General features: G+C 37.0%; 1 protein-coding gene across 5 annotated transcripts in view; it reads left to right on the forward strand.

The window, feature by feature from the left end:
- The first annotated feature begins 71 nt into the window (after nucleotides 1-71).
- The window catches only part of ano3 (anoctamin 3), a 96,658-nt gene continuing 82,070 nt past the window's right edge, over nucleotides 72-14,659 (forward strand). For all 5 annotated transcript variants that reach the window (XM_055192858.2, XM_055192860.2, XM_055192861.2 and 2 more), the window contains exon 1: nucleotides 72-202. In XM_055192858.2, the coding sequence (XP_055048833.2) occupies nucleotides 157-202 (46 nt within the window). In that variant the 5' untranslated portion in view covers nucleotides 72-156. The remainder of the gene's footprint in view (nucleotides 203-14,659) is intronic.

Below are 14,659 nucleotides of genomic sequence, written 5' to 3' on the forward strand. Positions count from 1 at the left end.
CTCTATCAGCACGTAGTCATGACAACAGCCCCGGATGATGGAGCGAGAGGGTAGACGGGTTTTAGGTTGCGCAGAGACACAGCCACGCGATCACGCTATACTTTCACATGTCTCCTGCCTCTTTTATCATCGTCATTATCAAAGCTACCGGGAAGCATGGTGCATCACTCGGGATCCATACAGTCCTTCAAGCAGCAAAAGGGTAGGTAGGCGATGTTATTGCGGCTGTTTGTGTGATGACGCGTGTTTTGGGGGGAAACTCTGGCTCTGTAGTATGTCATGGTTTGGAGATGGTCTGATGCTGGCTGGATGAGACGGTCAACTTTATGAGGAAGTGTTTGGCAGATATCATTTTTTTCCCTGGGTGCTAGGTTTCTTTAAATTTATATTATGTAATATCCATTAAATGAATAGACCACTTGTTTAGATTTTGTTAGATGTCAAATTTATTATTTATCATATGGGGAAGATTTTAAAACGAAACATTCATATATAGATGTCTTTTTTTATTCCAACAAAAATCTACTGGATTTCTGTGCAGTTTGTATCACTGTTTAGACCTGATCCTAATTTAATTATTTTCTCTGAGAGCCAATAAAATGTTTGAACCTTTTAGATTAGTCATAAATACTGACAGTGCTTAATTATGATATAACTCCCAATAGCAATCATTTAGGATTTTTTGACAAGGGATATCTCGGTGATGATGTGTAATGGAGGGTAATTCCCTGTACATATGGGTAGAGAGAGAGAGAGAGAGAGAGAGAGAGAGAGAGAGAGAGAGAGAGAGAGAGAGAGATCCCCTAACAGTCTAGTGTTTATTATCATAGGCACATTAGTGGTTCTCTTCATACAAAAAACTTTATTATTTCTTTTTTTTTTGGTTTGCATTGAAAAAGAAAGTTTAACATTGAGCATTTCAAGCTGTTGTTTATGAATGCAGTTTTTGGGGATATGTAACACGAACCGTACATTACTCACACAAGCATCTTGTCTCTGGGTTATAGGAAAACACTTTCCATTGATCTGACTCCATCTTCCTTAATGGGGGCGTCCCACACACAACGAGTGGTCATCTGCCCATTAAATCACACTTTGCTGAAAATCACTGGTCTCAGGTTAATTCTGCCTTGACGTGAAACACCAAAAGAGAGGAGTTTGCTGTGGCTTGTGAGGGAAAAGTTTATAGTACTGTTGTGATACTAGAGACATTACACAAAGATCAATTTGTTTCTCTTACAGGAACTATTAGACACGCAGCAACTAAAATATTATATCAGGACAGGATCTTAGTTAAGTAGCTGTGGAAACATCTCAATAAAATTGAATTACTAATATTTCAGCGAGTTATCATAGATTGAAATGGTTATTCAAGGATGTTGAAATTTGGTTTAGTTTTGACAGCCTGTTTTTTTTCTGCTGAAGTTATTTTGAAGAACACCTTTTCCCATACAAAGAAAGCAAAACGCGTCAGACATTCTTAAAATATATATTTCTGCAGTAAACAGTAATAAAGGTTTTGAATGGGATGCAGATGGATAATTAATGACTTACGTTTTATTTCTGAGTGAACTTTAACTTTATGCTTAGGGGCAGGGCTTTAAACCAGAATTCTTCCCCAATTGGTTAATTCCGAACAGAAACAGTATTTTAGTGTTTCTGGTTTTCGGTTCAACCCTAAAATTGACGTTCCTGAACCGGTTAGAACAAAAAATAAAGTTCCCGAACCGGTTAATGACGTTCCATGTCAGCAGTAGGACATACAAATAAGTAGGCTGATCATTAGGACATTAAACTTAAATTTAAGTCTCTATCTTGTCATCAAACATTAAAAAAGGCTACATTATGCAAGTATGCACTGTAATTCTGACATGCCTACATTTGTTGAGTGCACTCAAACACGCAAAGACGGAGGATGAATTCCAAATGGCGCTTCGGGAAGAAGATGCAGCATAAACAGTCGCTCCACATTACGTTGTTTTTCAGTGCTTTATTCACCAAATGTATTTTAATAGACTTGCTACCTATGAGACACAGAACCGCAACTCGCTCTTCAAGAGTTCTGATCTTTGAAGGGCATAGGGATAATCACGTTTGATTGGAGTTGGACCGGACACATTCAACCCCATGTGCGTCTGTGCATACAGAAAATTGCTCACTTTAGCGTCTTTTGTGGTTAAATTGTTTAAAATCACTTAAGTGTTAACATTTGCAAGCCTTTGAAACACGTGTAAATGATAACCTTTACCCTATTTAAATTTGCAAATTAATCCGCGAATCGCAAGCCAGCTGAACCGTGGGTCGTGATCTGTACGGATCACGGATCAACTGCGATCCGTTACACCACTAATTAGTATAAAAAAAACACACATCTTGAGATACTTGGTAGCCCACAATATTGGGTAGCCTCTTATGATTGAACATTAGAGACTTGGGCTTGTATAGGCTACTTGCTGGTGGCAAGCTTCTCATTTCTCATTTCTCCGATGAGTCAACAATAGGAAGTGAACTTCACCGAGTATTGCACAGAAATCTTGTCGAAAAACGAAAAAAATAACGATATTAACCGGTTACCACTATTTTAAATAAACAATTATGTTCCGGAACATATATTTTTTGATAGTTTCTGGTTTCGTTTCTGTTATTTGCAAAACATCAAAAGTTTCTGGTTTTCGTTTCGTGAACCAGATCAAAGCCTTGCTTAGGGGTGTGAAAAAATTCTGTAAAAAAACTTCTAGGAGCTGGGGTACCGGAAAAATACTGTAAAATGATGGGCACAATAAATTATCGTAATACACAAATACAGTCTTTTTCTGTAATTTTACACTAATGCTTCCTGGTTTTTGCAGTATATGAGTAATGAGTAATAACAATAATAAATCCTATTTATTGATATCCCTTATGGTGCACAAGAACTTAATGAAAGAATTAAGTAAGACACACTGAACATACTGATAAAATACCTTAGCTGTAATGCACTGTGAATTGCTTTGGATTAAAGTGTCTGCCAAATGTGTAAATGCTGTCGTTGAGCTAAAATTGTTAATGAAGTTTTGATTACTTTGCTAAACTGAAGCCAAATTGATTCATTAATTCAATGCTTTTATTGACTCCTCCTGTTCAGCTTCTGATATTGGTTGTCAGCGTACCTCGTTTGAACTCGTTTTAACATCTGTTCGGTTTCTTTCTAAACTCAAGGGACAGGTACGGTTATATAAAAGGATCCATCATAAGAGCCAAGAAAGATGGATATATCGATCTACTAGCGGATATGCTGATTATTGCGAGCATTAGAAGCGCTCTGTTGAGTCACTATTAATTATTTAGGACTTTGTAGTGGGCAAGGGTGCAGTAGAGGTATAGCTGCGATGGCTCTAATGAATTTTCAATGGAGCCTATTTCCCATTTTGCCTGTAAGTAAGTACTCATTTTGCGAGGCTTTTTCCAAACCAACATCTAGTGCACTTGATGGATGAGTTGTGGGGGAAATGGGCGAGGGATCGCTCATAAGATTGAACCTGCAATCTTCTGGATGCTAGTGTTGCACTTAAGCTACTTTTCCAAACAATCCAAATACAGGCATATGAAAAGATATAGACCAAAAGATAGCCAATAAAGCTGCATATCCAAACACAGAGATCAAATGTTTTGTTACTTTCTGGTTTATTTACCTAAAATCAACATTGCCGTAGGTTTGTTTCTTTAAAATACACTAAAACAGTACTTCCCAATCCTGGTCCTCGAGGACCCCCTCCCAAGTTTTTTTAGATGTCTCCTTATCAGTTTGTTAGGACATGTTTACCATTTAGGAGAAGTATAGAGGTGTGTTCGACATCGGCTGGATGTAACCGATCGGCGATATTAGCCGTGTGCATTTGCTTGCTTTATCGCAGTAAACATGATTTTGTAAGATGTAAACAACATAAAACGTGAATTATACTGTTTTGAATGTCCGTGTATGAACATGAGTGGAACTGAAGAGGCTTACAGCATCTGTTTTTACAAGAATAAAGTTCAACATAAGCATATAAATACCAATGTAGTGGGGACTAGGTTTTTTATCCATTTTATTTTGATGAACATGACACAATTTAACATCGCGACTAGATGAAAGAGCTTTAACTGTTATAAAATACAGATTTGTGAGCATTCGTGGAACTGAGGGCGTGAAAATAAACAGGAAACACACGTGATTGTTGTCATGTGGTGAATCTGACCAACCATGAAACAGCTGTGTCGTCATTACAGCCCTTGCAGCTCCTCTTGGCGAACTGCGCTGGCTACTGTAACTCAGACGGTTGATCTCGAATCGCTCTCGCGGATCTTTAAAACCATATGACACAGTCACGTGCCTTCAGCGCCAGCTCAAGTCGAATAAAATTACTAACCGGGCTGCACTGCTTTAAGTCAGCCGCCAATCGGTCTGTGCAGCGCCGCATGAAGTCGAACACACCTTAGGTCTCTGCGGAACGAAAAAGGGCATTCCCCAATTTTGGGGCATTTTCAAACTGGGATTAGGCGTTTTAAACCATGGAATCAAAAAAGTACGGAAGCCCTGAAAAGCCACATCATAATTTTTTTACACCTATTTCAGTTTGAAAATGCCCCAAAATTATGAAACACCTCTTTTTGTTCTTCTGAGACCCCAGTCTCATTTAGGAAGGAGGCTGATTAGTTGAATCAGGTGTTTTTAATAAGGAAACATCTAAACCTTTTCGGGAGGGGACCCTTGAGGACCAGCCCTGCGTTCCAGTTCGTTTTTTTATGACCTTCCCTCGCTAACTTCCCTCAGTCTCGTTCACTCGGATGTACATCATTGCTTACGTTGTACGAGTGCCCACTACTGCTGGAACACTTGAAGTAGGTTCAAATGGATCGCCCTAAGCCCTTGATCACATGGAAAAGTGGAGACTGCCCCCTCCATCATTTGAACTGTGCAAAGCGCCAGTGGCTGAAGTGACGTCACAATCGTGTTGCATTGTGGGATATAGAGCTGCATGAAGTGTACATATGAAGTCAAAATCGAGGGAGCGAGGGTCTGTCCATATACAAACTTCCCTTGTCCACTTGATGAAGTGAAACGCACTTCAAAATGGCGACAGGGATTCCCCCGAGGGGAAGTGTTTAGGGAAGTTTACGAGTGCGTGTCTAAAACTGGAGTGGAACACACCCCAGGATTGGGAAGCACTGCACTAAAACATATACTAGACTTTATCTAGATATTATTATCTACATTTATCTAGTCTCTATTGAAGAGTTATGTGGAGCAAAGTCATTATGAGAAAGGATTACTGCAATCATTATTTGACATGCAAGCATTCACAATTCTTACCTCAGCACCAAGTGAGGATTTTAAACCAGATTTACTGTAGATTTATGACATAAAAATTCAATTTATAAAAAACGAAGGAAATTGGATATGTGTGTTTAGAAGTGGGCCTGATGATCAGCTAGCAGATTCTTATTGGATTTAGAGCCACAAATAGTAAGTGGCCAACATCAGATGAGATAAAACTACAGTATAATGATCTATGGTGGTTGTTGAAGAAATAATAACAAGTGTACGTAATTATTTCAGAGACTTTGATATTTTTAGTAGGAGCAAGTGGAGGTCAGCATGTGTGTGTGCGTGTCCGAGGCTGACAATCCAATATTGCATCTTCTGAATGGCAATAAAACTGGTTTGGTTTTCTACTGTACCTCTTTTATTCTTTTTTATAGAGCTTTTCCGGTTGAAAAATGGCACAAAAATCTTTTGTTTTTAAAATTGCAAAAGGTCTTGCAAACTGGATTGAAGTGTAGATATAAACAGTACAGTAAGTGCATGCTCTTGACTCTGCTGATAGAGAATGTATAAAACAGTCTTGTGTGGAGACTGCAGAGGAAGAAGAGTAGAAAAGTGCACAAACTTCACGGACAGGAAGGTGAGATGTGATAGGAATAAAGAGAGAGGCAAACACACCCTTTGATGTTGAGCCCTTTACTCGACGACTGCATTTTTGCAGGGCTGTCCACATCAAAGTATGTTTGCCTCCATCATTCTTTTAACATTAAAGCAATATACAGTACCAGGATTCCAAACATGACCTATATTGAATGTTTTACATAACACGGTTTCTATTAAGGAGAAATTTGATATTTATTTGTAAATTCTTATCTAATAATAAATGTAGTGGAACTCTTCCTGTAGAAAGAGGTCAGGATGTAATAAAGAGGTGAGTAGAGTTGTCTGAGCTACATGCATGGTGATGTATACTTAAATTGAATGATATACTTTTGGTATATCATATGCATCTGTTACAATAATAGTTGTGTTTTTTCAAAGATTCGATTATGTTAACTGTTAAGATTAAAATATCCAAAACCCACTAGCACAGTGTTAAATATTGTGTTCACTTTTGTACTTATACTGGTCTTGGTCTTTCCTTATTGTGTCGCCTGTCACTGGTGTCATATCTGCAGTATCCTCGGTTTCTTCTTTTTTTTGCTGACATAGAAGCCATAGGTGTGTTTGACTTCATGACCATTTTGCCTTTGACATCATAGGCCCTGTCCCAAATGGTGCACTTCATTTGGACTTTCAGTCTCGTGGTCTACGAGTTCGTAGGGTGTCACATCTGTCATTTTTATGCTGCGAAGTATGCTCATCAGCGCACTCTTTGCACTCTTAAAGAGGTCTTCGGCAAAGCCCTCAATGCTGCAGGTTCCATGCACTTAACCAACTCAGAAGTCAAGGGTCCCTAAAGTGTGCATGACATGATGTAATCAAAGTGTGGACTCTGAGGAAGTCCACAAGTCCCATTTGGGACGGCGCCTTAGTATAATGAGAGAGATTCGAAAGTAGTCAGTCGAATCACTCTTGCGATACTTTGATGTCATACTGTACAGTGTTGATTGATCTGTACAGTGCCACATATGCAGAAGTAGTATTTGTAGTGTCTAGTGCTGTTTCTGTTTGGCTATTTTGCTCTGTTGGCTTATGTACTTTCATTATGTCATCTGTGAACATGATTTGTGAGTCCCGTTTGATTAATTTCCATCGGCAGTGAAGGTAAAGACTGCAACTCCCATCAATCCACGATTTTTTACAGCGTCATCAAGCAACGCCTATGTTATTGTTTTGCTCCTATTAGTGGTGAAAATGACATGTTGTGCCTGTAAGACAATCTGACAAAAGCAAGTCTACCAAGACTCAACTTTAGCAAGATAAATCTAACATAATCCCTAAAAGTAATTAGCTTGGCTAATGCTATTGCAGGATCAGCATAAACAGCTTCATCAGCATGGAGTTTTAAGGTTTAGGGCTGTTTTTGGTATTTAACTTATGATTTGCATCGTAAATGATTGCAAGACTTTTTTAAGATGTAAAATAAATCTTTGGTGTCCCCAGAGTACGTATGTGAAGTTTTAGCTCAAAATATCTTAGAGATAATTTATTATAGCATGTAAAAATTGTCACTTTGTAGGTGTGAGCAAAAATGTGTCGTTTTGGGTGTCCTTTTAAATGCAAATGAGCTGATCTCTGCACTAAATGGCAGTGCTGTGGTTGGATAGTGCAGATTAAGGGATGGTATTATCCCCTTCTGAAGTCACAAGGGGAGCCAAATTTCAATGACCTATTTTTTCACATGCTTTCAGAGAATGGTTTACCAAAACTAAGTTACTAGTTTTTTTTCACATTTTCTAGGTTGATAGAAGCACTGGGGACACAATTATAGCACTTAAACATATAACAAGTAAGATTTTCATGATATGTCTCCTTTTAACAAAAAGTACAAAATGATTTCAATACAGAAATACGAACCCAGAAAGCAAAACAGATATTTAACTGTGTGGTACAGACACTCTGGTTGATCTGCCGCCATGCAGCTAAACAGATTGGGCAGACACGAGGACTTCCTGAGATATGGGCAACTCTCCAATAAACACTGTGGAGCATTATTATGTAGCTGACTTTGACTGTGTGCAATGTGAAATAGGTTAAACATGTCTTTTTATTTGAAACATATTCTTCAATAATGCAGAGGGCACTTTCTCACACCGAGAGATGGTCTTCTCAGCAAGGGAGGTGATAATCTGTGTGTGTGTGTGTGTTGCACAGTTCTCATGAACAACAGACTTAGCACCTGTCCCATTACGTAACCGAGATGAGGATAAATATTGCCTGCAGATCACAGACACACAGAGAAACCAGTACACTAATGATTAGAAACAACACATTAAAATCTCATTTATTCAACTGGCAGCTGTTCAATCTAGTGTTTCAGTTTCTGAAAGATCATAGAAACTGTCACTTTGACCAATGCTATGAAATAATGTTTTGCTAAGTTGAAAATTATTTCAAACAGTGTTAATATGTAGTTGAAGTTGCGCAATTGTTGGTCATACTGTGGGCGATAAAAATATACTTGGTGAATACAACACTGAAAAACAACGTAATTTTCACTTTATCTGGAGCAACTGCTTATGCGCTGTCCCTTTCCCAAAGTGCCCTTCAATGGCACAAAAACCCTGTTTGGAATTTGCCCTAATAATTGGAACATTAATCAGGAAACACAAGAGCACATGGCACACAGAACTCAAAGAAAGGCCATGTGCCTCCCTATAAACACAAGACCCAGAGATCCCTTAATGCTCCAACATAATCACAACAAGTCAAGAAAAGATTCAAGGCAACATGAAGAGTCAAAGGTCCTGTCACAAAGGACTAGAAAAACAGCTACAAGGGCTGGCAGAACTGTGACAACAATTGTACTTAAAAGCTTATTTATTCGCAAAAATGCTCAAAATTAAAACATTGTCCTACACAAAATTGAATAAAGAGTAGTAAGGGCACTGCTGCAAGGGCGATTAGTAAATTAATATATAAATCTGAATGAGGCAGTGGGTATGAGCGGATGAGAGGAAAATTACAGAGCGTTTCTGTAATCTCTTGTCATTCATTTTAGCGCGTCATTGACAGGATTCTGTAATTATGTGGTTAAGCTTGGGGAACGTGCCATCTGCTACTAACTACTAACTAACTTGCGCAGAATAGTTAGCCAAATATAAAGTCTGCCATCATTTATTCACCCCAATATCTTTCCAAACCTGTTTACAATGAATTGTGACTGAAGCTTAGGAAGGGAGGCCAAGCAAAGTAAAATTATAAAAAAAGGTTCATGCATCGTTTTAAAAGTCATATTAAAACAACTGTGTGAAGAATACTTCACATTTTAAGACATTGTTAACTGGAAAGTTAAAGTCTAGTGAATTTTAGTGAGCAAACAGACCATAGAGTTATTTACTCAAAATAAATCAGTTTAACTTATAAGCATAAATGATCAGCACAAAGGTTTTGATAAAACAAGTTTTCTCATGAATTCGCAAGGAGAACAAAAGTGGATGTTGCGATTTAAGAATTTTTTTTGGATTTTAAATATGGTTTATGCTAAACACAATTAGGAGACACAAATTCAGAAGACAAAGATAGAAAAATATGATTTTTACTGTCATGCTAATAATGTGCATATTTGTCATGCCTATGCAAGTATTGTTTGGCTGTCACAACCTTACTGTAAAATGTATTGTTGTGTTTAAAAAAATTAGCTTTGCTTTTGTATAGTTGACCATTTTTACATTGTGTTAAAGCAAAAGCTTTCTGGGAGGGGGGCCTCGAGGACCGCCTCCCAGAAAGTTTGAGATGTCTCCTTATTTAAAACACCTGATTCAACTGATCAGCCTCCTTCCAAAATGGTAAACATGTGTCCCTAACAAGCTGATGAGTTAAATCAGGTGTGTTAAACAAGGAGACATCTAAAACATTCTGGGAGGGGGTGCTCAAAGACCAGGATTGGAAAACAATGCTCTATGATATAGCCAAAGAATTTATAAAGGCTCTTTTACACTTCGCTAATACTATTAAAGAATCACTGTAGCTGCTATAAATCATGTAAGCTTGAAGACTCAGTCTAGTTTAAACTAGAACATGTTTCTCTGTCAGCCCTAACTGATTGTCAGCCAGTGGTCCCTAACATACCAATTACACTTTCTCTGAGAAGAGTGTAGGGTTACCAGTCCTCTGCCTCAGATCTATTAAAAGCATCTCTTATTGGGACACAGTGATGTAAAATTCCTGCGAGAGCTACAGTATGAGGACCTACAGATGAATTATGCAAGATTTCAGACAGGCAAACCCACTGACCCCATTTCTCTCAGTTTTTATTTTCTGTTTTTTTTCTGCAAAGGAAGAACATTCACATGCACATTACATGTTTTTCTATTTACTTTACAGTTAAATTACTTAAAATTCTCGAGCGGTACATGGATTATAATATCACTAATCCAGCTACCACTGTCCTTTTACTGATCTCTTTTTGAAACAAACACGTTTTAGGTTTATGGATAATGTATGGTTAAAATATAAACATGCAAAATATGACAATATGATAAACTAGGGGCTTTCACATTGTTAATGCAAGCACACTCTCAGAAAAAGGTAGAAGAAGGTACAAAAGTTGTCACTGGGACAGTACCTTTTTCGAAAGAATACTTGTGTACCTTAGAGGTAGATAATGGTTCCTCAAAGCTACATATCATATTAGGACCTTTTTAAAAGGAACTGTCCCAGCGACAACTTCTGTACCTTTTTTCTGAGAGTGTCAAAGGTTATTTGCATTTAGCAGAATCAATTTCATCCTAAAATAAAAAAGGAGAAACTCTACTATGTAGAATGTCTACACTGTAAACATATTTTGTTATTTTACATTTTTAGGATCAAACAAAAATAGCTGTAATGGGAGTAATTTTAATGTAACATTTTAAATCTTGAGCATTATTTGTGCAAGAAAAAATAACTCAGATGATACTTTAAAAAATATACTAGAATGAGTTATACATCTTTATTAAACAGTTTCAGTTAAAATAGTCAAAAAAATCTGTTTTAATGTATAGTGTTAAAAATGTGTAAGTGATACAAATGGCTTTTTAAAATTTTTTACAAAAACCAAAAACATGCTAGACTCCTGATTTCAGTTGTTCACTACAGAGTTTTACCAAACGACACTTACTTTTGAGACATGCCTTTTAACTGGACTTTTTAATGGACGCTGCGCTTTCCAATTGGCACATATAGTGCTTACTTGTCTCAGGGTCGCAACACGGTGGTCAAACACATCTAACTGATACTGATGTCAGAGGCAGGTATAGGTTTTCGCTCTTTGAACCTCAATGCATTGCAGTCAATTAAAGCCAAAGTCAAATATAAACATACTGTAACTTGAGATGTTATTTGAAAAGGCAGAGTCTGTAAAAACATGTGCATTCATTGATGACAACCGCTTTTAAATAAACATATGGTTTTGTCTCAGTATTGTATTGTTTGTATGTTCTCATGAAATAAAAATACATAAAAGTTCTCTATGGTTGCAGTGTCACCATCTGACGTAAAAGAATCTTAGTGGTGATATTGGTGTTGATGCCCAGATTTCAGAAGTCAGATGTCCATTTGATATCTAGTGGTTATTTATAACTAGGTGGACGAATTTAGAATTCAGATTTTTGAGTTGCCAGGAATGCACCTAAAACAAAAATAGTGCAAAATAGTCCATATAGGCCTCCTTTCAGGCCCGGCACCAGGATCGCATAACTGGGGGGGGGGGCATTTTAATTCCTTGGGGGTTCCACGCTATACCTTATTGTGACTAATTTTCTGCTCCTTTTTTATTTATTAAAGCTACCTATATTAATATTCCCATATACCGTATATTTGACTTTCACTATTAAATTGCCTAACAATCGTAAGAAGCCTGATAATCATGAATTAACTCTGTTATCCATTACCTAATCTCAGGCTAACTATTTCACTGCGCAAATGAAAAACACTGCGCAGTGGAATTCAGCGACATAGGTGGCATTTTCTTGTTTGATGTTTCGGCCTGCGAGGTTTAAACATTAGTTTCTTAAATGCAAATCACACGAGCTACTGTAATGTTGTGGCTGTCATATTATCCTCATAAGACAAGAAGACACAAAAGCGAACAGCGATAATAAATCCAACTTTATTAATGAAACTGAACATCAGTCTCATTTATGAACCGTGTGTACGCACAAAACGTGGCTGGAAATGTGCGTACCCTAGTTCCCAAGCAAAGGTTGTGATCTATAAAAAACAAACTGAATGGGCTTGCAGGATGGGATATGAGGATGATTCATGTATACACACTTGCAAGTGATCTGTGATTTATAAAGGGAACATTGCTTTGTTTTATAAGTCTTAATATTTTTTGGCGTATGCCGTTTTTGTCTTTTGTGTGTACATAGACTTTTAGTAAGGAGCCTACACACAGTTTTATAAATGAGACCCCAGGACTGCAGTCACTCTAGTCTTAACACCTAGACACAAATAATATAAATAATCTCAAATAAACGTATTATAGGCCCAGTAAAAAGTTAATGACAACAAATGACAAAAACAGACAAAATTGACAAAAACAGAACCTAATTGCTACAAAACTATAAATAAATTGTATAAACACAGCATCTACTGTAGAAGTCTACAACTCTTTTAATGTTGAGTTAAATGTTTCTGGCCCTGCTTTTTTATAATGGGAGGCATTATATTGTGCGGAAAAATATAATTCTTATATATTTAATTCTTAAATATAATTCAGATTATTATAATGCTATACGCAGCAGTCTCACATAAAAAAGGAAAGAAAAACAAAAAGAAAAAAGAAAACTGTTTTGTGAACAGTAATGAGCAATACTTGTAAGAAAAATGAAACAAATGTTGGGAAAGTGATATCTTTGATCAGCATACTGATCTCCTTCCGGCACATCCTAATACCACTCTCTGTGCCGTCTATGGTCCTGGATGGCTTTTTGATTTCTCTGCTGCCTGTCTGACTCACCTGCCTTTACCTTTGGATTGTTCCCTGTTCTGTTGTCAGCCTATTGTTCCGCTTTATTAATGTCTGATTTAGCTTTGCAGTTTGCTTTGATGATGATCGTGACAGCGACATTAGCTTGTTTGTGTTGCATTAAAAAAATGATTAAAACTGCGCAGGCTGAAACAATAAGGAAACCCCACGAAGTCATTCGCCTGAAATTAGGTAGTTTAAATTTAGCTTTCTAATTTAATTTATTTCTAATAAGAAAACTGGGGGGGGCACACTATTTATTTTGGGGGGGGCCTGGCACTTGGCCTGCCTCCTTTGTAAACTGTCCCAACAGTAAGTCAAGTTTGCTGTGATTCAATTAAAAATAGTAAAAACCATTGAAATAATATGATTAGTACTTAATTTCTTAAAATAAGATTGCGCCTAGATTGCGCTCTTACCCAATTTATAAAATTCTGAAGCAAAAACAAATTTTACAAATTTTAAACTCTGTGTATGTTTTGATCATAGTTCTGAATCTGATCTCTAACAAAATTCCTTTACAAAAATGCAATTATTTCAGCTTTTTGCTCAATTTTTTTTTTTTTTTGAAGAAACCTACCCATATTTAAAGGTCACATTCTTTCTGATCCCATTTTTTAAACCCTAGTTAGTGTGTATTGTTGCTATAATAGCATAAATAATACCTGTAAAATGATTAAGCTGAAAGTTCACTGGCAGGCAATTTATTTTTCTTTAACAGAATTCGCCTTTCAAAGCCTACAGTGAACGGACGGTTTGGACTACAGCCCTCTACTTCCTGCTTTAATGACGTCACAAGAACAGTTTTTTTGACTAAACTCCGCCCACAGGTATACGTCAGTCACCAGCTAAGCTAACAGCAAGCTAAGCTGCTATCGAATCACAACACACTAAACAAACTACACAATCAGAACTCAATACGTATTTCTGAAGGAGGGACTTCATAGAACAAGGAAGACATCGGACCGTTTTTAGGACAGTGAAAACAATGCTTTACAAATAAGTGAAAAACACCGCTTTTTTACATGTAAAAACATGAACACATGTTATATTGCGCATTGTAAACACAACTAAAGCTTCAAAAAAACAGAAAGAATGGGACCTTTAAGAGGTTATAAAAAGTAAACAAATGAAGGTAGGATTTTTCCCCCCCGTTTAGTTTATTTGTTTAAAAGCAGAAGGTCTGTTCTTTTATTTTAAATATATTATATGTTTATTTATATATTTATAGAAGACATTTTTCCTGGAAGGCATTTGTGAAACCTTTGTGAAAATCACAAAAAATGCTGGCGGCCAACTTAAAAAATAAAGCTGGGGTAGAATGAGTTAAATGTGATTGATTTTGATTTAGTTTGTTAGGTTAATTTAGATTCCAGCTACTGGAATAAGCCAACATAAATCTATATTTCAGAATAATACAGATGATCTTTTTATTATTGTACAATTATAATGTGTGGATTTGAGGTCAAGAGTTGAGCTGTCCAGGTGGGACACGTGCACGAGCATGAAGGCAGGCACGCATACACATATGATTAAACACAGCGGTAGTCTCTTACAATCGCAAACCCCTCTGAGCTTTCAGTCTCTGGATTAATAAAGGTATGCCGAATCAAAGGCAAAGGACATACAGTAGCAATCACAGATAGCAGTGTCTGAACTTTTTTTTTATTTGGTGGTGGAAATGTGCTGCAGGGCTATCACGCTCAGCTCTCTTTCTGTACCATTTATTTCTTTTTGTGTACTATTTCTACTTTTTTTTT

Source organism: Misgurnus anguillicaudatus, chromosome 6 (assembly GCF_027580225.2).
Source record: "Misgurnus anguillicaudatus chromosome 6, ASM2758022v2, whole genome shotgun sequence".
In the NCBI taxonomy this organism is placed as follows: Eukaryota; Metazoa; Chordata; class Actinopteri; order Cypriniformes; family Cobitidae; genus Misgurnus; species Misgurnus anguillicaudatus.